Consider the following 24,741-nt stretch of genomic DNA (forward strand, 5'->3'; position numbering starts at 1 on the left):
ATTTTTCTTTCTGCCTTTGACAGTTTCTATCATTACCAGCACTAAACAAGTAGCTCTTGTCCCTCCCATATTTCACATGTAGCCATTAATTTTTCCCCCCTAAGATTTCAATCAATATAATAAATAAATGGTATGATCTAATTCTCTGAGTATGAAATTTTTTTTTTCTGATCCTTTCTTATGGGCTTGTCCAATATAGATCCCTACATTTTCTATTTTCTAGACATATACCCATCACTCTATAAATCTATGTGTAAAACCCAATTTCAAATTTAAATGACCAATAGGATATAAGAGGTCGTAATATTCCTAGGTTTTTACATCGTTGCCACAAAACTTCATATTTTATTTATAATTTACTTCAAGCATTTCATTAACTGTCATAATTGCAATTAACACTTCCTATTAATAGCATATCAATCACCTCATTTCTTTTGGTTGTCATTCCCTCTCACATACCGCCCCCTGAAATTGCAAACCAAAAAAAATATCTGTAAATTACATATCCAATAATGTACCTATGAAAAATATAAATATAAATATATTATTTAAATAAAATATAGGTATATTATTTACCAACAAAAAAAAAAAAAAACTAAGTCAGTTACTTTGTAATTGAAATTTCCGTAAATTTTTCATAAATTAAAAATAGGTACACAATAATTTATAGAAAATATAGGTACATTATTTACCCATAGGTAAATTATTTTACAATATACCTATAAATGTGTATAGGTACATTATTTGGAGAGGAAAAATAGGTTCATTTAAAAAAATACGTACATTGTTTTACTAGGTACATTATTAGAGGACAAAAAATAGGTACATTATTTGGAGAGAGAAAATAGGTTCATTTAAAAAAATTGTTTTTCATAAAACAAATAATAGGTGCTTTATTCAGAAAAAAAAAAAAATAGGTAAATTATTTAGAGAAAAAATAGGTTCATTTAAAAAAAAAAAGTTTTTCATAAAACAAACAATAAATTGATTATCAAAATATTTTTCAACACAATTAGAATGTACACTAGGCCTCATTTGGTACACCTCCCAGGCATGGACTAGACTAGATTAAAATTAGGCCCATGTTTGGTTGACCTAGTTCTAGTTTTAAATGGGGACTACTAATGCTAGGCCCACCAAAAACACCTCCTTAGGGGTTCTTAGCTAAGCCCGTGTGGAAGGGGGGGACAATTAGTACGCTCACTAATTAGAGCGTTCGCGTGTTTTCATTGCTTGTTATCGTCTTGTGCTTCCCAAGCGAACTGAAGTCAATTTTCACTGCTTCTCAACAGGTCACCACTCTCTCTATCTCTGAATCTTCCTATTCTCTCAACTTGATTGAATATTGTACTCAATCTTTCTCTTCTCTCTAGTTTATGGTATGAATCTGCAGATGTGTTGAGTTTTTTCTTGAGTGAGATAATTAAAAGTGGTTTTCTCTGTTTTATTTTTAGGTTTTCTGCCAATTTTTTTTTTTGGGAATATTTTGTTCTTTGGGTCCTTCTTGAGATCTTTTCTTTGTTCTTTTGAGTGAGATAATTAAAAGTGGTTGTGTAATTTGTATTATAATGGCTAGATCTGCTAGTTCAAGGATTGGGTTATGTGAAGAATTGAAAATTTTCCATTAGGTGAAATTTTTATAATAAATAGGTTAAAGAACAGAGTAAGAATGCTTCTTACATAGAAGATTTTTTTTTTTTAAAGAAGAAGAAGAAAACTTGGAATAACAAACAGATTCAAGGTTTTTAGAAATTTTATTTGGGGGTTTTAATATGGAGTAGAAATGGGTCATTGTTTTGCTTTTGTTGTGAAAAGGGAAGCATTTGGGAAGAGGTATTAGGAATGCATGAAGAAAATAAATATGTCAAAGCTTTGGTGTGTCTTTTTTGACCCAAATAGCTGATAACTCAGAACCAAAATAGAGCTTTGACATATTTCTTTTTTTCCCTCATGCCTCTAGGCTTTACAGCCTTTATTGTTAGCATTGGGTGGTTTGTCTTTTTAAAGTTTTTCTACTCATTTTTCTGCAATTCTTTCAATTTTTCTATATGTTCTTTGCTATGGGTTCTTGTTTAGTGTAGGTTTTTTTTAAAATGAAATTTATATGAGCATATTAATTGGATTGTATAAATGTTATAGGTTCTGTCTTGGATTTTATTTTTATGTTTTATACGTACATTTTATTTTTATATCACAACTAGCTAAACCAAGATTGTTTTGTTTGTATAACAATTATTAGATATGGATCGAAGAAAGATTTTGTTGATCTTATTGTTGGAGTTGTGGCATTTAGAGACAACGTGTGCTTGCACTATTCTTGTGTTGATGATGCTTAAATCGAGAAGGAGACATATTGAAAGGCGCTCTTTGAATAATCGTTCATTGGTTAGACGTGAGACTCGTTTGCGTTATCTTGATAGTATAATAGGAAGTAGTGATATAAAATGTGTCAATGAACTGAGAATGGATAGAAGGACTTTTGGTCTATTATGCGATTTACTTCGCCAAGATGGAAGGGTAAAAAATGATGGTTTGGTGTCTTTGGAGGAGCAAGTATGTGTGTTCTTACATGTACTTGCACATCATGTTAAGAACCGTACTATTGGTAGTAGATTTTTTCGGTCAGGAGAGACCATTAGTAGGTATTTTAATTATGTCTTGCAAGGAGTTTTACGATTACAAGACATCCTACTAAAAGTCCCGGATCCCGTGCTTGATAATTGTGAGGATTCTAGGTGGAGAAGGTTTAAGGTATGATCCTAATGTCTAACTAGTGATTCTCTTGCTTTTGTGCAACTTAATGAAAGTAACAAGTTCTATTGTTTAGAATTGCTTGGGAGCATTAGATGGGACTTATATTAAAGTGCGTGTAGCCGAAATTGACAAGCCAAGATACCGAACAAGAAAAGGTGAAATTGCAACAAATGTGTTGGGTGTGTGTTCAAGAGATATGCAATTCATATTTGTGTTACCGGGTTGGGAGGGCTCCGCATCGGACTCTAGGGTGTTGTGTGATGCCATAACTAGACCCAATGGGTTAAAGGTTCCTAATGGTAAGGCATTAGTTAGTTTTAAATTTACAAGGCATATTTGATTTTGTATGTATACATGCAGATACTAATAGGAATTTTCCTTTTGGTTATTAGGATATTATTACCTTGTAGATGGTGGTTACACAAACGGTGAAGGATTCCTTGCACCCTATAGAGGAACAAGGTATCACCTATCCGAATGGAGAGATGGACATACACCTTCCAACCATGAGGATGGAGAAAACATGATCTCATTAGGAGGGAGATGTCCATAGATCCAATAGAGCATGAAATAAATGAACTTGAAGATGGAGAAAACATGGTAGAAGATGATATGCTTGGCACCATCGGACCGTCTGACCAATGGACTGCAAAGAGGAATGATATAGCCTTGCAAATGTATAATGAGTGGAGAATAAATAGGCACCACTAGTTAAAAAAACCATTGTCATTTGTGTTAGAGTCTTGCAGAATACTTGTGTTAGAGTCTTGCAGACTACTTTTGTTGGTTTATGAGCTATTGCTATATGTATTTTATGTTAATTATAAATTGAACATTTTATCATTGTATTTGTTTAAGTCGAATTGATTTTCTATTTGTCTTTCTTTAGAAAAACTGAATACTAATGTGTTATGTAATATGCAATATGAAAGCTGAATCTTGTGTTCATGATGATATTTATTAGTTATGTATTGATCCCTTTTTATATTAAAAAATATATATTTTTGTTTTGCCTTATTTATAAACATAGCATGGAATATTGGTTGTATAGGAATGGAAAGTGGTATTGTTCATAATTCTGAATCATCAATGAAGAAAGGAACGAAGCGTAAATGGCTTCCATTTGAAGAAGATGCATTGTTAACTATCCTTGAGGATTTTGTTACTCGAGGTCATCGATGTGATACGGGTAGCTTCAAATCTGGTACATTGGTACAAATGGAGAAAGTTTTGGATGTCTTATGTCCCAATTCAAATATAAAGGCAAATCCGCATATTGAGTCAAAGTTGAAGAAATGGAAAAAAATATATAGCATAATTTATGACATGTCGAATACTAGTGGGTTTGCATGGAATGATGTCAAAAAGTGTATCGAAGTCGATAGTGATGATGCTTGGAAAACTTATGTGCATGTATGTGTTCAACCAAATTTCAATTTTCTACTTTCTTTGAGTTCATGGATGCATATGCTTTATTTGTTTATTATTGAAACATGTTGAAAGTACACTAATACATGTCTCGTTTAATCATAGCACAACAAGGAAGCAGAGGGATGGAGAAGCAAATCTTTTCCAATTTATGATAAACTTGCTAACATATTTGGAAAGGACCGTGCTACTGGAAAAGGATCCGAGGTCCCAGTGGAGATGACGGAGGAGCAAAGCCACAATGAGGTTAATCCAAGTGACATTGCAGCTGAGAATGAATCTCCCATGTCCCAAGGTGGCAGTCATTCTGAAAATAGTGCAAGAAAGAGGAAAAGAGGAACTAAAAATTCAAGTGATGGAACCGACAAGATAGTACATGCATTCGAAAAATTATTTGCAGAATTTGGAAAAAGAATGCAAATGGTAACTGAGGCAATAGTGAAAGGTAATGAAGATCGTAGTGACATTGCCAAAATGCTCAAGGACATGGGTCTTTCTCCTATGGATCAAATTGATGCATTAACTCTCATTTTGGAGAAACCACAAACTGTGGCAGTGTTTCAGTCATTAGATGATGATGTCAAAGAAGTGTTTGTTCAAAAATTGCTTAATGACCATGCTAGAGGATGACGGTGCTTCTATGGTGTCTTGGTTATGGATGACAATTGTGTCACAAACTACATATGGTCATGGTAACTTGTCTTTGTTTGTGAACACTAACATGTGTACTTTCTTTTGTAATTTTTGTGCTGGAAATCCACTATGGATAATCTTATTTTGTGAATGTTGTTGGATATGCACCATTGATTTTCTTGTTTTGTGAACTTGGTGTTGTATATGTGTTGTGTAGATACAGCTGCACCAAAATGGGTTCAACTGCATCCTCAACTTGTGATACTCGCAAGTGCACGAGCCGTTCGGTAGTATAGCGTATGTAAGTGCGAGGTCGATCCCACGAGGATTGGTGATTGAATGATTCAATTCATTTTCCCTACACAAAACAGAAATGAAAAAGAAGGGAAATAAATAAAACAAGAAAGAAAGAAAATAACTAACTCAAGTAGATAAGTTCCCAAGTTCAATTAGATTAATGGATTGATTCTAGCTAAAGTATGATTAAGCCATGGTGTGTGGTCATAACCTTGTGTTCCTAATTCCCTAATTTGATCATTTGTTGTCTAACCTAAAATTAAGCATTAGGAACCCATTAAGCATAGAAGAACATTTTAAACAACCAAGTATGTATCTAATCCCTGTTGTCGAATGTCCATACATACTCTTCCTATTCATAGTTCAATTCGAATTAAAGCATGGTGTCTACTCTTAATTCAAACCAAGATAGCTAACATGCAAGCCTAAATGGTGATCAATCATTCAAACTAGCATATTAACTTATAAGCATAATGAATAAGAACAAAAACCATAATTGAAACTTGGAAACTAATCAAACTTGAAACTAAAGAAAAGAATTTACATAACAATGAAAATTAAGTAGAACTTGGAAAAACTTAAGGAGAATTTCAGCACAAAGATCTCATTATAACAATTGAAAACTAGAAAGAGAAACTAAGAGAATTTGAGGGAGAGAAGGGAAGGGAGCTCTAGAGAAGTGTTTGAGAGCTCCCCCCCTTGGGGTGTGTTTACAAGCTTGGGAAACCTCACTATATATAGGCCTAAGGAAGCTGAAAATCTGAATTAAGTATGGCTAATGCATACAACACTTGTTTTATAAAATCTGAAATGGTTGATGCACTTCACTAATGCATACAACACTTCCATTATAAAATCTGAAATGGTTGATGCACTTCACTAATAAATCCCACCAGCAGCCCTAGCTCATCTTCATGTCACCATGACCAAGCTTCCAACCAGAAATAATAGCTCATCCTGAGGTCAGCATGACCAGCAACTTCAAGGGCTTACGAATTGGGCTTCCCTTAAGCAAATTAAGACTTTAAGCACTCAAACTTGAAGTTCAGAATGTCTTCTTTCCAGCCATATATCATTTGGGCCAATCCAAGGTCGGAGGAGGAAGTTAAGGCCAAAACAAATTGCTAACTCATTTTGCACGCTGATAAAATCCATCCTGAGCATGGCTCTGTGTTTGCTAGGTAACAGACTCCACAATTATCCAATGGGGCTGAATTTCGGATATGTTATAGTATACACCCATTGGAACAACTTTCATGAAGAATGTGGCCTCATCCGAGCTATGTAGGTTGCTGAAACAAAGCTTGCAATATGACCTACGAAACTGGGCTGGCAGGGGACTGTAGCCAAAATTGAGTTTGTCTTTAAGCTCTTCATCCATTCATCCAAATTAGGCCCTAACATGCATGGATTGCATCATTTACTATCCAAAGCCCTCATTATTACCTAAAGCTCAATGAACTGAAAGATAAACACAAAAAGGATTAAAAGCACAAGTTTAACTCAAAAACATAACCAAATCATAAGCTAGAAGGGTACAAAATGATATGTAATTTATGCACCGATCAATATGCACCATTGATCATCTTATTTTGTGAACTTGGTGTTGGATATTTACAATGAATTAAGTAGAACTTTATGTTATGAAAATTGGCTTGCTATGATGTCGGGATGGTTTGGAGCTTGTCTCACCATGTTTGGAGGAAGAAAGGAAGCATAAAACCAAGTGTAGAGGTCACGTGGCTAGTGGTTCGGCAATTGACAAATAGATAGTTGGTTTTCGCAAACTGTGATGGCAATTGCATGTTGTGTTTGCAATTACCTAGTGATGGTTTGGTAATTTGTGTTAGGGAAGTTGAGCTTTCACATCTGGGAAATATTCTCAAAATATAGGCATGTTCCCAAAGTTTTGGAAAATTTAATACTAATTTTTTGCTATGGAATTATCGTAAAAATAATTTCTAATTAAAATATTATATCACCTAAAAAAAAAATTTAAAAAAATTTAGTCCCAGTCCAAGTATACACCAAACATAGGATAGTATTATTTTCGTTATCCAGCTTCTTATTCCGACATTACACCAAACGCAGGACAAGTCTTATCCAGCTTATGCCAGGCCAAGCCAATCCAAGACAGTCCCAGTATTTAGTCCAGTCCATGACAGCCCGCCGTACCAAACGAGCCCTATTATTCATAAAACTATAATAAAATAGATTACTAGTAGTATAATTCATAGAAGGAAAACAACAACAAAAAATTATTAAATAAACCAAAATGTTTTTTTTTTGGGTCATAAAACAAACCAAAACGTTACTAATACTTTAATGTTGAATTTAATATTTAATTTCAAATAAGTTTCTAAATTAATTCCTACATCCATTACAACTATTTGAAGATCTTTCTAAATTTTTTTTGTCAAAGATAGGGAAAATTTATTAAAAGCGAATAGAACAGTTAACATCCTTGGCTAGGCAATTAAACAGCCAATCAGGACAAACAATATCCCAGCTGTGCCTGCCACCAAAACGAAAAACATGAGCTGCCACCAAATGTGCAGCTTGATTACAAGTTCGCGGAGTATGCAAAAACTCCACCTTATGAAGCTGTTGAGTCATACAAATAATGTCAAAAAGAATCCCTTCAATCTCCACGTCCTGGCTAGTTTCCTGATTTAACATATTAATCAAGCTAAGTGAATCTGATTCCACCACCACCTTATCATACCCAAGTTCCAAGCAACGGATTAGAGCTTCCCGCACCGCCTCCGCCTCCACCATTAAGGCCGACACACACCGTAAATCCCCTGTACCACCAGCACAAAGGAAGCAGCCAATGCCATCCCGAAGTACCCACCCCACCCCCCCTTGGCCTGCTTTTGTCGCCCAAGCACCATCACAATTGAGCTTGACAGAACCTGGGGGAGGACAAGTCCAGGTCGGAGTGATGGTGACTCCAGGTGCATCCAGAGCATTCTGCGGCATCCCTTGCATGGATTCAATCACATGCGCATCATTGAATTCCGCTACCTGCTTCAGTAAAATAGACACTGCATCGCGGGCTTGCACAGCCACTCCATTGAATACTACCTCATTTCTACATTTCCAAATCCGCCAGAGGACAAAAGCCATGATTTGCAAACATCATCTCTTCTAGCTTGAGTTTCATACAAAGCCAACAAACCCATCCAGCAGGCCATAAAATCTCCACCTTTGAGTTGTCGTATGTCAAGTTGTAGGGAACCCGCAAACCAAATTGCACGCGCAAATTCACACTGGAAAAATAGATGTTCCTGGGTTTCATCCTCACACTCACAGAAGGCACATTTATTGTCCACCGGCACCCGTCTTTTTGCCAAATGATGTCGGACCGCCAAAGCATTCCTGCAAGCCTTCCAAATAAACATAAGAATTTTAGGTGGGACGCGGAGACGCCAAATGCCTTTCCAAACCGGCGCATGACAATTCTGCCTACTGCTTTCGCCATCCCCTTTAAATTCAACGTGTGTCATTAGTTACACCCCACATAACACGTTAACTTGTAAATAGGGGTAGTTTTGGAATCCAAAAAATAGAATAAATCAGATTTTAAGCTAGATTAGGTAACTTGCTTACTTGGATCACAGTCATCGGGTTTTATTTGAAAAAATTGGGTATTTTAAATAGAAAAATAAAAGAAAGGGTTGTAAGTGATTACACATGAATTTTATGGGTCTAAGCTCAATTTACTATTCTTTTTATTCGTTTGGCGTTTGGTTCAACTACTGTCTTTCTCTATCTTGCAGCAAAATTTGGAGAGGTTTATCTTGCAGTCTTGTATGTTGGTTCTTTTGTTAATTTCTTGAGCTTTGAGTCTCTAAATCCTTGGATTGCTTTCTATTTGAATTTCTTTTTCCTCTTACATTTGTGGATTTCTTAATGTCTTTTACCATGAGAAGTTCAAGTTCATTCTCAAACAGTTTAGCATCTAACAGCAGCAAAAAGTATCCATAGCTTCTTAGCACAATTAACAATTAAGATTTTCAAACAATCTCCAGAATATTTAGCGAAAATTGCATGAAGTGTTGGAGTGTAAAAATCTGGAATAGATCCTTGTGTGTTTGGAGATCAACTCAGAACATTGTTTCCAGATAAAGGAACAAAAAATTAAATCAGAAAAAAGTTCAAACTCAAAACGTGAGAATAAATGAGATTGGAGAAGATGAAGAGATTTTAGCCTACATTTATGTTACCTTGAAAAATGATGAGTTCAATATTTTATTTTATTTGTTACGTTATTGAAATAAAATAAATAAATAATAAAATTACAATTAATGTTAGCCCTTGAAAGTGCTTGCATCTAAAGGCTATAAAATTGTGACAAATTTGTGGTGCCACAGATCCCCCTATATATATATATATAAATTTTGGGGCCCCTTTATCAGAGGCCCATGGCTAAGGCCCCTCTGACCCACCCCCAAGGCCGGCTTTGGTTCTTCACGGCCACACCCATAGCCACCAATTGAGGCCCCAACATCTTTGGTTCTCACAGTGAGAAAAAGACGACGGGGATAATGTTTTGCACACATTATCTTTTAGTTTTGATAGGGGCACAAACGTGCATTATTTTTCAACACTGGGACCATCCATAATTATTTTTCAACACTGCAACAAACCCTTTGGCTCTATAGATTGATAGAAAGATTTCTTCTTTTTATACTTTCATCTATATGAGAGTTGGTTTCTGATTTTCTCCATGCATAAAATTTGCATTCAGAACAAGATGGAACCCTCACAAACTCATTCTTGCCAGATTTTGTTTACATTTTTCCTTTTTTTATGGTGGACCACATGTCTGCAATCTGCAACACTACCCACTTCTGGAAATGAATCTGATCGCCTGGCATTGCTAGACTTCAAGAAAAGAATAACTCAAGATCCTCTCTATATCATGAGCTCATGGAACGATTCCATTGATCTCTGCAGTTGGGTAGGCGTTACGTGCAACCCTGCCACGAAAAGGGTCATGGTTTTGAACCTGGAAGCTCAAAATTTGGTAGGCTCCTTATCTCCTTCTTTGGGAAATCTTACTTTTCTTACTGGAATCAACCTGAGAAACAACAGCTTTCATGGTGAAATTCCTCAAGAAATCGGTCGCCTACTGAGCCTGCAACATCTCAACCTGTCTTCCAATTCCTTTGGTGGGAAAATTCCATCTAATATATCTCACTGTATGCAACTAACCGTACTCGATCTTACTTCCAATAAGCTTTTTGGGTCAATTCCTAACCAACTCAGTTCATTGTTGAATTTAGTTGGTCTAGGTCTTGGTGTAAACAATCTCACCGGAACTATCCCATATTGGATAGGAAACTTTTCATCTTTGGAAATTTTTGTGCTTATTGCCAACAATTTTCAAGGAAGCATACCCAATGAACTTGGGCGTCTAACAAACTTGGGAAGATTTGTACTCTCGGATAATAATCTGTCTGGTATGATCCCTACTTCACTGTATAATATTTCATCCATATACTACTTCGCTGTTGCTAAAAACCAGCTGCATGGAGAACTACCACCTAATGTGGGAATTACTCTTCCTAATCTTGAATTATTTGCCGGTGGGATCAATAAGTTCACTGGAACTGTTCCTCTGTCATTGTCCAATGCTTCGAGACTTCAAGTGCTTGATTTTGCTGAAAATGGACTCACTGGGCCACTCCCCGCTGAAAATCTTGCAACTTTGCAGAGCTTAGTTAGACTCAACTTTGAACAAAATAGACTAGGAAGTGGGAAAGCTGGTGACCTGAATTTTCTCAGCTTCCTAGCTAATTGTACTAGTCTTGAGATGTTGGGTCTTAATCTTAATCATTTTGGAGGAGAATTGCCAGCATCAATCGCCAACCTTTCTACCCAACTAAAAATCCTTACTTTGGGGGGCAATTTGATACATGGAAGCATCCCTAATGGCATTGGAAATCTTATAAACTTGACCCTTCTGGTAGTGACACAAAACTATTTGGGTGGTAGTGTCCCTGATGTAATCGGGAAACTCCAGAAGTTACAGGGTTTATATTTGAATGTTAACCAATTTTCTGGGCCAGTTCCATCCTCCCTAGGTAACTTGACTTCATTGACAAGGCTCTCCATGGAAGAGAATAAGTTTGGGGGTAGTATACCACCAAGTTTCGGGAACTGCAAAAATCTACAGATGCTTGACCTTTCAAGTAACAGTCTAAATGGCACCATTCCTAAAGAGGTTATTGGGCTTCCATCCCTTTCAATTTCTTTATCCATATCTAACAATTTTTTGACCGGTTCACTACCATCTGAAGTGGGTGATCTGAAAAATATTGGGGAGTTAGATATTTCAGAAAACAAGTTATCAGGTGAAATCCCAGGAACCCTCGGCAGTTGTATTAGTTTGGAGCATCTTCATTTGCAAGGTAATAAACTTGAAGGATCAATTCCCCTAACATTAGAAAATTTAAGAGGCTTGGAAGAAATAGACATTTCGCGTAATAACTTATCAGGGAAAATTCCTGAGTTTCTAGGAAATCTTGGATCTCTTAAGCATCTCAATATTGCTCATAACAATTTTGAGGGTGAATTGCCTAGAGAAGGGATCTTTTCAAATGCAAGTGGTGTCTCAATCCTTGGAAATAATAGGCTATGTGGTGGAGTTCCAGAATTCCTTCTTCCTGCATGCTCTAGCAAAAAGCACCATTCACCTCGAGGATTACTTGCCCCAAAAGTATTCATCCCTATAACTTGTGCACTAGCATTTTTAATTGCTCTGTCATGCTCCTTTGCTGCTTGTTCATATGTGAAAAGGTCAAGAGATAGACTAGTCACTTCGCATTCTTATACGGATTGGAAATCACGTTTTTCTTACTCTCAACTCGTTCAAGCAACTGATGGGTTCTCTCTGGACAATCTGATTGGCTCGGGAAGTTTCGGTTCTGTTTACAAAGGAGTACTCCCTACTGATGGAATGGTAGTTGCTGTTAAGGTATTAAACCTTCAACAAGAAGGAGCTTCCAAGAGTTTCATTGGTGAATGCAAAGCGTTAAGAAGTATAAGGCATCGTAATCTTCTCAAGATCGTGACTGTCTGCTCCAGTATTGATAATCAGGGCAATGACTTCAAAAGTCTAGTTTTGGAGTTCATGGAAAATGGAAGTCTAGACCAGTGGCTTCATCCAAGAGATGATGAGCAATCTCAGCCTAAGAGATTAAGCCTTATCCAAAGACTCAATATCGCAATTGATGTTGCTTCTGCACTAGATTATCTGCACCACCACTGTGAAACGGCCATTGTTCATTGTGATCTAAAGCCAAGCAATGTTCTACTTGACGAAGATATGGTAGCCCATGTTGGTGACTTTGGTTTAGCAAGGTTCCTCTTACAAGCATCAAATGATCCCACCAAAATTCAAACCATGTCAGTTGGGCTAAAGGGTTCCATAGGCTACATTCCTCCAGGTATAAATTTTAAAATCCTCACTTCGTAATAACTTTTTGATAAAAAAGATTGCTGACTCTTTTTGTACTGGACAAGAAGTATCAGAAAATTTTGAAATATGTAAGATAAATTCTAAAGGTCCATCAACTACAACATCCTAATGTATGCATTGACATGCAGAGTATGGCATGGGAAGCCAAGTTTCCATAATGGGAGATATTTACAGCTATGGGATACTATTGCTAGAAATGTTCACAGGAAAAAGACCAACCGATGACATGTTCAAAGATGGTTTAAGCATTCACCAATTCACAGCCATGGCTTTGCCTGACCATGCCATGGACATAGTTGAGCCTTCATTGCTGCTTGAAACAGATGACGAGGAGGATGATGATGAGCACGGCGACAAAGTAAAAAGATTGGAGGAATGCGTGGCTTCAGTGATGCAAATAGGGATCTCATGCTCTGCCGTATCACCGACAGAGCGGATGCTTATGGATGTTGTCGTCAACAAAATGAATGCAGTCAGGGGCTCATATCTCAATTATTTAACAAGAAGAAGAAGAAGAAGAAGAAGATGATGATGATGATGATGATGATTGCAATGTAAAAGAAAATATTTTTATGTAATATTTTATCTCTGCTTAGCACATGATCTACTGCAATGTAAGCCTATCTATGTCCAGATATGTGAACTTATCATTTGAAAAGAGAAAAGTTAGTGTACACAAACTATAACGTGGTAAACTTGACCGTTTTAGAGGTGGAAGGTAACCAATTTGGTGGTATAGTATCCCTCATGGAATTGGGAAGCTTCAAAAGTTAGGGATACTGTATTTGAATGATAACAAATTTTCTGGGCCAATCCCATCCTTCCTGGGTAACTTGACTTTGTTAACACTGCTCTCCATGGAGAATAACCGGTTAGAGGGAAGTATACCTTCAACTCTTGGAAACTGCCATGAGTCTGTCTTTCATCGGTAAACTTGGAGCAAAAGAAGCTAAACACTATAAGTTTATAACTCGGGTAAACAAAGTCTCATATTCAACACATACAACAAAGCATAGACGCGACACTGAAAACTAAATAAAAAAATACGAAAACAATTTTGTAATACTAAAAGAGAACAAAGAAAATTTTAAATAAGAAAGGCAAGGAGAGAGGCAGAGTTAGACTAAAGAAAAGCAAAAGATTTACGAATATTTTTCAGGTCCCTAATACATTAAAATCTAACTGGAACCATACCTAAAGAACTTGTTGGGATCTCATCTCTTTCAATTTCTTTGACAATGTTTAACAATTCTTTGATTGGCTCATTACCATATGAAGTGGGTGATTTGGTAAATCTCGCGGAGCTAGATGTATCAGGAAACAAGTTATCAGGTGATACAGCCATGACCCGTGGCAAATGTACTAGTTTGGTACGCTTACATTTGGAAAGTAATCCATTTGATGGAAAAATTCTTGGAAACTGCCAAAATCTACAGGTACTTAACTTTTCTATTAACAATCTAACTGGAACCATAAAGAACTTGTTGGGATCTCATCTCTTTCAATTTCTTTGACAATGTTTAACAATTCTTTGATTGGTTCACTACCATATGAAGTGGGTGATTTGGTAAATCTCGCGGAGCTAGATGTATCAGGAAACAAGTTATCAGGTGATACACCCATGACCCGTGGCAAATGTACTAGTTTGGTACACTTACATTTGGAAAGTAATCCATTTGATGGAAAAATTCCTCAATCTCTTAAAGACTTAAGAGGCTTGGAAGAAAGAAATAGATCTTTCCCGCAACAAATTATCCGGGCAGCTTCCTGAATTTCTTGGCAAATTTCGAGTTCGTAAGTTTCTCAATCTTTCTCATAATGATTTCGAGGGTGAATTGCCTAGAGATGGGATTTTTACAAATGCAAGTGGTGTCTCAATTTTTGGAAATGTTAGGCTTTGTGGTGGCATCTCATAATTCTTGCATGCCCCAAGGTAAAGCCCGATTCATCTCAAAGACCATTTTAGTCATCCTTATAGCTTGTGCATTTGCATTCATAATTGCTATGTCATGTTCCATTGCTATATATTCAAAGGTGAAAATGTCACGAGGTGGACCAGTAACTTTCACGTTCTTATAAGGATTGGAAATCAGGTGTCTCTTACTCTGAACTCCTTGAATCGACTAATGGTGGGTTCTCTGTGGACAACCTGATTGGTTCAGGAAGTTTTGGTTCTCTTTACAAAGGAGTAATCCCTAGAGATGGAACAATAGTTTCTCTTAACAGAACATGTTAAGAGAAAACATTCTTAGCATAGTAATAGAGAGAGAGAGAGAGAGAGGTGCTTACAATTCTGATGTTTTTAGAAGTCTTATCTAGAATGATCCTGAAGAAATGGGGTATGGAAGCTGGACTGTCATGAAGAGAAGCCATGTCTTAATTAATTGAGATGCCATTGAGGCAAAATAAAATGTAATCTCAGACTAGAGTTGATCAAATTTCAAGACCGAAATCAAGTAATTGTCTTGTTTATGAAGAGCACATCGCATTATTCTCCAACCATGACCATGGATGCCCGCAAAATATTTTCTAAGTTACAATACTTTTCAATCTTCGAGGCTTTTCAAAAATAATGCTAGCATTAATTAATGAGATATTTAGTCATATATCCATTCTTAGCACTAAAATTATAAATAAACCCTACACCATTTAATTTCTATAGACAAACCCAAAAAAATCCCAAAAACAAACAGCTGGTCCTATTTAATTTAATTTTCATTATTAAATTACTTTGATACCCTATGAAGTGTTTTGGGCTTTTTTATGAGTTTTTGGATTGGGTTCGTTTTAAGAAATCAATATCAGATTTGTAATTTAAAAAAAGTTAGAAGTCTTTTTGTTATGTTGTAAATGGGCTTTGGGTGTGTTTTTAAAATCCATTTCATATAGGGTTTTTTTATAATTTGTACTATATTGGGTATAATAGTGAATCTCCCTTAATTGATTCCCTACAGTTCCAATTCTCAAATTGACAAGAAACTTCACAGCCTTTTGGCCATCTATGTATGTGAAAAAACCATCCAAATCCAACACCCTCTCTGTCAAAAACTCAAATGGTCCTGTGTTCACTTCTCCATTCGCTGGCTCAAACGGAGAATCGCTGGTCCTATACTTGTTGTCCGCCAATTTACGTGCCGGACCACAATAAGGGTTGACATCAATGATATAGAATAAACCTCACAAGTTACAAACCATAAATCTAGTCACATACCATGAAGCAATGGTAATTGGAACAACAAAATAATTTTTATTTTATATCTCCAATGTTGTCTTTCCATGTACAACTACCCAACAAAAATGCCTTGCAAATCGATCATATAAAACCAAAACACTGCTTAAATCTGCCTCGCCAAAAGACACAGAGTTGCTGACCTGAACAATGATGACCTCAAATCTAAGCCCAAAACAGCAAACTCATACAACGAACGAAAAAAAGAAACTAACTCATAAGTAAAGATGCATCAAACCCCCTCTCAAGAGCAGTACTCCTCTCCTCTGTAAAGAATAAACCTCGTAACGGAGCCTGAAAACACACAAAACCATCTCTCATTTTTAGATATGAACACAAAATGTAAAAAGGGAGAAGGCAAGCGTTCTTTAATACCCACATTCAATCCCTCCAAACAGCAGAGGAATAATCCTGTATAAACAATATTAAATCAAAATGCAAAACGAGCAAAAAATTCAAATTTGGAGTGGGTTTTGTAATGATTAAAAACAGAAAGAAAAAAAGTCTGAAAATCCACATTTAGGACATGAAAACAAAAAGTACCAAGAATAGAGACCAAAAGTTCATAGTCCTCTACAACCTATAAGAATTAGACCAAGATACACAATCCAAAAATACCAATTTAGAGCATTTACGTGTACCAACCAATGAAAATAAGAAACTAAACTACAAGGAAAGATGCATCATTAATTTTGAGGGCATACACATAAAAAAAAAAAATCAAGAAAGGTGACAAACGATATTCCAAGAAATAAAATTCAATCCCACTAAACAGGATCCCCATAAGAATTAAACCAAAATACACAAGGCAATAAATTTCCAATTTAGAGCAGAAACTAAATCATAAGTCAGGATGCATTAAAACCCCCTTTTCAAACACTATTCCCGAAGAAATTTCAAGAACACTGCAAACTCATACCTGAAATCGGGTCCTAAATATGGCTTAGCAGGATCATGTTGGAAACAACGTTTGTCATCTCCCGTCTTGGGAACCACCTGGAAAATTTTAAAAAACAATAATAATTAAAAAACAGCAACAAAAGTCCAAAAATGAAATACCCAGTAAACCCTATAGAACACTTGTTATTGGTAATTCCCTCTAATTAGCTCTGGTAAGCTATACTTAAAGACAGAAGTACAAAAGGAATATTGATAATGATACTAAAGAAAAAATATTATAATTTTTGGTGAAACAAAATGAGAACGATTAGATTAGTCTCTATATCCCAAGAATAAGGAAGTATACTAGAAGGAAGTACTTAAGCAAATGTTAAGAAGGTGTTATTTAGCTTACACCCAAAAATGAGTGGCTATGTCAATGGGTTCCCACCACAGTGGTGGTGGATTCCCCCTCCCCCCATGGCACCCAGGATCGAACCCCAGTGGGGTTTCTTTCCTCCAATGTAACCACACACAAAAAAAAAAAAAAAAAAAAAAAGAGTGGCTATCAAATATGAGCAACTTAGCCCCAAAATATTGTGCAAGGGCCTTTGCCAGCATCTCCTGATATATCTCAGACCCTGCAAAAGCATTCAGAACAACAACCAAATATCATAAACGAATTATTTTAGAATGAACACAGCTATATCCATAGGTGCAGGACCAGAGAGCAAAATGTGAGGGTTCACAGTAGTCAGCTCTGAGGTATACTTCACATGTTCTTTATGCTCCAAATGTATAAATGAAGCCACAATCAGCAGATCCTTCGTATTCTCACTCAAACCAGAAAAATATGAACTCCATAAATTACTGGTGCATCTTCGAATCTAACAATAAAAGAAAATGCTAATGAACTATAGCCCATTTTCAGCAAGTAACATTTCAGATTCCTTCACAAGTTAGAGGCACAGAAAAAGGACACAAAGCTTTACCTTTATATGTTTTCTCACACTCTGTTTTCAAATAAAAATTTAAAATGACTGCTGCTTCTAATAGCTATCCAATATGGATATTAACTTGAGTGCACTGCTTTCCCTTCCCATGCACACCTCAGCTCAACAACATACTCCTAAATTCAAAAGAGAAATTAAGTAGTTGATAGTTTGATCTCAGAAAATGAGGACATCTCTTCATTTAAATTCATTGCATCTTCATAAAATGTAATTACCACTAACAAGTGGTAATCCAATTAGTATACATGATAAACATGAAATAATGACAAGTAGATGTCCAATAAGTTCTGTATAGTTCCTGAACTTAAATTGAAATTAAGATCATCAGTCATCAAATTTGATCTCTCTCTGTGATAAATCCCCTATGTCCCTAAGTTCTTGTACGAATATGACCTTAGAAAAAACAGAAAAAAAACACTCCGCAATTTTCTAGTAATCAAATAGATAAACACTCAGCTAAATTAGCAATCTAGAGCCCAATTAATTACTCAGGTAGCTAGTTTCTAGGTTAAATACTCAATTATTTACTTCCTCCACATATTTCCAGAGCTCATAATCATTTGGTTTTCAACAAAATGAGCAAATTTATAGAATCAGACGAGCACTTACATCGATGATGGCTCCAGCAGCCTCGGTAAGGGTCGGCGATAGTCGAGCAAATCACGGTTGCAAAAGTATATGAGTTGCTGAAATTCTTTCACATTTTCCATGGTTTCTCGAGAACCAAACACACAGAGCACATATGAAATAGGAGAAGAAGAGAGCCAGAAAGAGAGAGAGGGGGAGAGAGATGAAGATTACCACTGAAATTTCTATTCCGATTTTGAAAAATCATATAGGATCTTTGAGTTGCGAATTGCGAATCGAGATTGGAGATTTGCAATGTGCGATTTAGAGAGAGTGAAGAAGAAGATGAAAGACGTGAGAGAAGTTTAGAACCACTGGAGAGCAAGAGCTTCAGAGAGGAGGCTTCTGATGTCGCGCTTGAGAGAGACGGGAGAAATGGGCTTCAAAAATGGGCTTTGTTTTAGAATAGGCTATTTTATTATAGGTCAGACTATAATGAGTGGAAAGTTATGAGTGGTAAGTTATAAGGGGTTCACTTTATAGCCATCAGATCAATCCAAAGGCTAGGGAGAATTGAGATAAAGTTTTGCAATCGGGTAGGTGACGAACCCAAACCCGAATTTAATATCCAGCATTGAAGTTGGTCCCAAAAAAAAAAAAAAACAGAGGCAAGTTCGAAGTTTGAACAGAAAAAATCAATTCGAAGTTTGAACAGAAAAAACCCATCACTCTAAAACCCATAGCTCTGAATCAATTCGAAGTTTGAACAGAAAAAACCCATCACTCTAAAACCCATAGCTCTGAGAAACTGCTAAGCTCTGAGAAAAGGTTGAAGGCAACGATTAACGACGGTTGAAGGAAACGGTTGAACGCAGCGCAACTCCATTCTCTAAACCCTGAAAAAGTATTTATTTTCAGTGGAAGGGGAAGTGGCGAAGCAGTGGAAGGGGAAGGAGAGAAGCCGTATTTGTTGGAAGTGAAAGGTTCCATTTGTGGAGCAAAGCCGCACAAAGACCCCGCACAGACACCTTGCGATTGTTCAATAACCAACATTTGGTGAGTAATTTATGGAATTTGAGTTTAGGGTTAGAGTAAAGGTTTTCCCCAATTTGTACCATCAATGTTGTTGGATTTGGCATCTCTTCCTTGTGCTTCACTTGCATGTTAATTTTTGCTTGTGTATATGTTAAAAAATGAATGAAAATCAAGTCAACAACATGTTAATAACATGTCAATAACATATCAATAATGATATGAATAAGATAATGGTGTTGAATTGGAGGAGACCCTGAAGTCAATAACATGTCAATAACATATCTCTGGCGCTATAATATATATATTTTTTGAAATAAATATTATTTCCCTTGTTGCTAAATTTGCCTGTGAAAAATGAGAAGATATAATAATAAAGTCATGAATAAAAGTGCAAAGCATTTGAAATGAAGGTTGATCCATGATCATAGTAGCTCACTGAAGAAAAAGCTAGAAAGAAAGAAGGATGTGGCAATGGCTTAGCAAGCAGATAGCAGAGCAAATTCTTTGCTTTGCTTCCTTCCACTATCTTTCTTATTTATTTATTTATTTTGTGTTGTGTATGAGATGACAATAATTGTCATGTGTGTGAAGTGCAGAACTTGCCTAGATTGCACTCGCACTCACACTCACTCATGCATCAACCATTGATTGGAGTTTGTATCCAAAAATAAAATACATGCTATTGGTTGTAATTCACAGAATCATTGCATTAACAGGTATTTGCACAAAATTTGTCATATTGCTTTGATGATGTTAAAGGCTGTGATCAGTAATCCCTATGCGCATGTACTTCATAAAATTTGTAATGTGCCTGGTTGACTAGTTATGTAAATACTAAATACCAATATGATTGTGCAAATACGTGGTGGTAGTATATGTGTTAACGTTATTTCATCTTGTATTTTAGGAAATGGGATCCAACGTGCAGCTGGTATGGCCAGAGTCAGAGGCATATGCGTCACGGGTGAACAACTGCTCACATGCAAATTCAACCCTAGCTGCAATTCGAGCGAAGTTGAGTGCGGAACAATTAGAACAATTCAAGACATCATGCTTTGGCCATCTTCTGAATATAGACAAGATTCAGTTTAGCGGGCAGATTGTGCATGGAGTTGTGTTGCGTCGAGTCGCGGGGCAGGGTGTGAAAGACTTGGATGAACTGAGTTTCTTAATAGGGTGCGACGTTGCTCAGTTTACTCGTCAGGATTTCTGTTTGATCTCGGGGCTTCGTTTTGGGGAAGTGCCTGAAGTTTCTAGTGGAGAAAGTGCTGAAATTAGACTTCAGAAAAGATATTTTATAGACGAAGGAATTACATGTAATGCTTTAGAAGAAGCATTTATGAGGTGCAAAGAGAGAGATGACGTCTACAAGCTAGCTCTTGTTTACTTTGCTGAGTTAGTGGTTTTGGGAAGGGACAAGCATTTGAACATCAATGTAAATTACCTGACCCTTGTAGAGGACTTGGATGCGTTCAACAGGTATCCGTGGGGTTCGGTGTCGTTTGACAAAACCCAAGACAGTCTATTTTCTGCACCAACAAAGTATATGAAAAGCTTTGAAAATGAAGAGGGAAGAGAGAAGGGGAAAAGTAAGGTAACGGGAACAAGCCGGAAAAATGAGAAGGGCAAGAAGCATAAGCATGGTGAAGTGCAAAGGGGTGGGTGGAGTTTTAAAGGTTTCACGTATGCTTTCCAGGTACATGGTAATAATGTTCATGTCAGTTATGCTTTGTGAACTTTAAAACTTAAATAATGACTTTTGTCCTGTGAATTGTGTAGATTTGGGTATATGAATTAATTCCTAGAATGGTGGACCTGAATTACTGCAAGGTTGTTGATCCAACAGCTGTCCCGCGTATTTTGCGATGGAGAACGACTACGTCTATGCCCGAGATGAGGAAGTTGAACAATTATTTTTTCCAGAGCAAAGAGGTTTGGTTTGCAGCCCTTGAAACTATTTATAAGATTCAATGAAATTATTAAGTAGAATGATTGAATATGAATATTGTCTGTATTCTGAAACAGTCAGTTCAGTTGCGGGCGCTACGTCCGAGTGAAGAGGAAATGAGACAATCATATTGGAGTTGGCCACAGGATCGCCCTGCTGTTGTCTCGGCAGAGTCAATTCCTTCTTCATGTGCTGATCTTGATGAGTTGAACAAGCTGGTAAGCTTGTTGAGGTCCGAGTTGTTTCAAGTAAAGCGGGAAAATGACGTCCTTGAGTTAAAGGTCATATGGATGGAAAAACTTTTGGACCACTGTTTAGGTCCTCAGTTTGAGCAGGAAGTAAGGAGGGACCTAGCTTTACTGAAAGAGAGGACGAATCGTTGTGCCATCTCACATCTATTTACGGGATCTGACGAAATGGATGATAGTGAATGGGATGAAGGGCCAAGTAACAGATATGAGGGAGAGGAAAAGGACGAGGAGGGGATTGAAGGGGGTGAAGTGCAAAGAAAACCAAGTGAGGTAGAGGAAGCGCAAAGGAAAAGAAAAGAGGGAGAGCAAGTGAAAATAAAAAGCAGCAAGGGAGAGGAAGCGCAAAGAAAGAGCAGTGAGGGAGAGGAAGTGAAAAGAAAAAGCAATGAGGGAGAGGAACTGCAAAGAAAGAGCAGTGAGGGAGAGGAAGTGAAAAGAAAAAATAGTGAGGGAGAGGAACTGCAAAGAAAAAGCAGTGACGGAGGGGAACTGCAAAGAAAAAGCAGTGACGGAGGGGAACTGCAAAGAAAAAGCAGTGATGGAGAGGATCCGCAAAGAAAAAGAAGGGAGGGCAAGGAAGTGAAAAGTAAAAAAAGTGAGGAAAAGGAAGTGCAAATAAAGGAATGTGAGGAAGCGGATGATGAAGTTGTTTTGGTTTGTGATGACATTGGTGAGAGCACGGCGGGGACAACTGTTGAGTTTAATCTCGGGGATATTGATTTGGATCAACCTACAGCTGTGCTATCTGAGTTGAACGTTTGGTTGAATGATAAAGGTAAAGCTGTGGAACAAGGGGTCCAATTACGAAAGAGAAAGAGGATTATTCCTATGTGGAAGATCATTGAAGCTAGTGAATTGGTGAAAAAAACTGTGCCAGAGACAACCCGACTTCGGATGTTAGACCCAATGAAGGCGATTCCGCATGATGATATGGTGAAATTGCTGAAACTTTGTTGGGAATGGCGCCTTAACCCAAAGTAAGTCCCTTGTTTTTTGAGATAGAAGGCATTAGTGTATATATTTTTAAATTGTTGTGATCTAAAACTTTGTTATATTCACAGTTTAGTGATGCAATTTGGCCACGTGGAAGCTGAGATTGAATTCTTCGCTTCCCTCGTAAAAGCTGACGGTTGGCTGACAGGAGATGTAAGTTTAATTGATTATGCATTTGTTTTAATGTACATAGATTATGAGATTGACTAGAAAAACATGTGCAGCACATTGATTTGGGGTTGTATCTCATCCGGAAGCGACAACAAGATTTGGAGGTTGTAGAAATATCGAACTGGACAACGACCGATGTATTTTTCATGGTATGTCATAGGGCTTGACCAAGTGCAGTTAATAATTACAAATTATCCATACTTGCTTTGTGGAGGTGTTTAACCATTGATTGTTTTCTATTTCACAGAATCACATCCATACTTGCTTTGTGGATAATAAAAGAAAAAAAGAGCAGGCTAGGTGGAAAATTAGAAACAGTTTAGTGAACGTTGTAAATGGCAAGGTTCCGGCGTGTGGGGTGGATTGGCAGAACGTGTATAAGGTGTATGCCCCTTGTATGTTGACGAAGCATAAGCATTGGGTGGCTCTAATGATTGATCTGGTTAAGTGTGAAATCAAAGTGTACGATTCAATGGTTTCAGTTATTCCAGATGAGATGTTAAAGGAAGAACTCGCCCCGCTTTCAATTACGATTCCAAATCTTCTCAACTCCATCGACTTTTATGAAGAAGGTGTTTACGCAAACGACTGCAGCAGAGATTGGTGGTGTCCATGGCCAATAGAACGTGTGGATGTTCCACAACAATCTAATCAGTGAGCACAAATTTTTCTTTAATTTTATTACTTGAAATTGTCAATTACGTTACAATGTCATTACTTGAATTGATCGAGTTCTTGATTTGCTTCAGAGGCGATTGTGGCATGTTTGTGTTGAAGTACATTGAGCTTTTGAGCGCTGAGATTCCGTTAGCTACTTGCACCGCGCAGAACATGCCCTTTTTCCGGTTGAAGTTGGCTGCAGAGATATTACGGGGAGATGCTTACATGCCATGATAGTGGTTGAAATGGGTTCAGGTACGTGATGATTAAATTGGTTTTGGAAATCTCCAATTTGAAAGTCATGTAAATACACAATACAGATCCACGGCTCCTTTTTGAATTCTACCTCTGCTCCTCAATTCTTCTTCGTCTTTCTCAATCTTAGTGTATTTTTGTACATAATTTTAAGTTTAAGTTATTGGACAACAATTAGAACCAAAATATTATTATAGCGGATGCATGCTTTCATTTTGATTAGTGTGATACTACGCTACGTTTATTCTCATATTAGGCTAAATGTATATAGTAGCTGGATGCAGAGCATGGACAGAAAAATGAAGAATCTGAAATGGAGATGCAGAGGCTTAGTGAGGAGAAAAGTAAATGGATCTGTAAATCTAGTGCACGTGGGCAAATGTAAATGGATAGGCATATGCGTTTTTGAAGTTAGGCACATGCCATTCCCATACATAGAATGTGCATCTGGAGTGTAAAGTTTTTTTGGATTTAATGAAACAAACATCTCTGTAATATTGCCCTAACTCCTTCACGACATAACCTTAACCAAACTGCATTGAATTGGGATTGGAAGACTGCATATGTGAACAATGACTGATGGCTTTTTAAAGTGTATTACATTATTGCAAAGTAATATGTCATGATTTATCCAAGCCACCATTCCAAATATCACATCCCAATCTTTAAGCCGTTCACCATGCCTTAACTTAATCGCAATGGGTTGCGTGTGTATGGATTGTAATTCTGTAAGGGAAATAGGCGGCTATGCCCTCGCCTCCAATGTTTTATTCAACCATGCCCTCTTTATAGAAACACATGTGATATACATGCAGTAACCCTTCAGTAAACATTCAGTAAACCGTCAATAAACCTCAATAAAACTTCAATAAACATTTCCCATCTGCAATGCTATAAAAACTTCCTATTGGTTCCGTACCGCCCATCGGGTTTGAATCCCTCTTTCCTTTATAATCGGTTAATAAATTCGTTGATTTTCTTTATTTTATTGGTCTTGGGCAACTCAGTAGCATAAAAGTAATGTATATTGGTGCATCTATATTGCTTGTCTATTGCGTCTATATTGCTTGTCTATTGCGTGCATAGCGTACATTTATTGCGTGTGTATTGATTGTTTATTGCTTACGAAGGAAATAAAC

The 24,741-nt window shown here is 36.9% G+C and overlaps 4 protein-coding genes and 1 long non-coding RNA gene across 8 annotated transcripts; 3 read left to right on the top strand and 2 right to left on the bottom strand.

The window, feature by feature from the left end:
* Window positions 1-1,189: 1,189 nt before the first annotated feature.
* On the top strand, window positions 1,190-4,908 carry LOC148293168 (uncharacterized). Its single transcript, XM_088255938.1, has 5 exons — window positions 1,190-1,292; window positions 2,240-2,751; window positions 2,828-3,053; window positions 3,806-4,167; window positions 4,288-4,908. The coding sequence occupies exons 2-5, from the start codon at window positions 2,242-2,244 to the stop codon at window positions 4,810-4,812; spliced, it is 1,623 nt and encodes a 540-aa protein (XP_088112064.1). The 5' UTR covers window positions 1,190-1,292; window positions 2,240-2,241; the 3' UTR covers window positions 4,813-4,908.
* A 2,640-nt stretch (window positions 4,909-7,548) lies between these two features.
* Window positions 7,549-8,241, bottom strand: LOC148293169 (uncharacterized). Its single transcript, XM_088244614.1, has one exon. The coding sequence runs from the start codon at window positions 8,239-8,241 to the stop codon at window positions 7,549-7,551; it is 693 nt and encodes a 230-aa protein (XP_088100740.1).
* A 1,461-nt stretch (window positions 8,242-9,702) lies between these two features.
* Window positions 9,703-13,337, top strand: LOC148293170 (putative receptor-like protein kinase At3g47110). The gene is made up of 2 exons (XM_088255825.1): window positions 9,703-12,569; window positions 12,730-13,337. Exons 1-2 carry the CDS (start codon window positions 9,845-9,847, stop codon window positions 13,128-13,130), a joined length of 3,126 nt encoding a protein of 1,041 aa, XP_088111951.1. The 5' UTR covers window positions 9,703-9,844; the 3' UTR covers window positions 13,131-13,337.
* A 2,491-nt stretch (window positions 13,338-15,828) lies between these two features.
* On the bottom strand, window positions 15,829-18,731 carry LOC110768470 (uncharacterized). 3 transcript variants are annotated; one of them, XR_015837105.1, is made up of 5 exons: window positions 18,332-18,731; window positions 17,702-17,838; window positions 16,750-17,546; window positions 16,210-16,241; window positions 15,829-16,124 (listed from the first exon to the last, which is right to left on the bottom strand). It is a non-coding gene; the product is annotated as an uncharacterized LOC110768470 (long non-coding RNA). The 3 variants fall into 3 exon arrangements; XR_015837103.1 differs by lacking the exon at window positions 16,210-16,241; XR_015837104.1 differs by having other exon boundaries at window positions 15,829-16,241.
* Window positions 18,732-18,778: 47 nt separating this feature from the next.
* LOC148293171 (uncharacterized) lies at window positions 18,779-24,108 on the top strand. Of its 2 annotated transcripts, none has more exons than XM_088244857.1 (9): window positions 18,779-19,345; window positions 20,232-21,020; window positions 21,104-21,256; window positions 21,350-22,500; window positions 22,585-22,669; window positions 22,741-22,836; window positions 22,935-23,341; window positions 23,437-23,602; window positions 23,859-24,108. In XM_088244857.1, exons 2-8 carry the CDS (start codon window positions 20,235-20,237, stop codon window positions 23,579-23,581), a joined length of 2,823 nt encoding a protein of 940 aa, XP_088100983.1. In that variant the 5' UTR covers window positions 18,779-19,345; window positions 20,232-20,234; the 3' UTR covers window positions 23,582-23,602; window positions 23,859-24,108. The 2 variants fall into 2 exon arrangements, with proteins under 2 accessions (XP_088100983.1, XP_088100984.1); XM_088244858.1 differs by having other exon boundaries at window positions 23,874-24,108.
* Window positions 24,109-24,741: the final 633 nt, after the last annotated feature.

This window comes from Prunus avium, chromosome 7, assembly GCF_965620075.1.
Source record: "Prunus avium chromosome 7, drPruAviu1.hap1.1, whole genome shotgun sequence".
NCBI lineage: Eukaryota > Viridiplantae > Streptophyta > Magnoliopsida > Rosales > Rosaceae > Prunus > Prunus avium.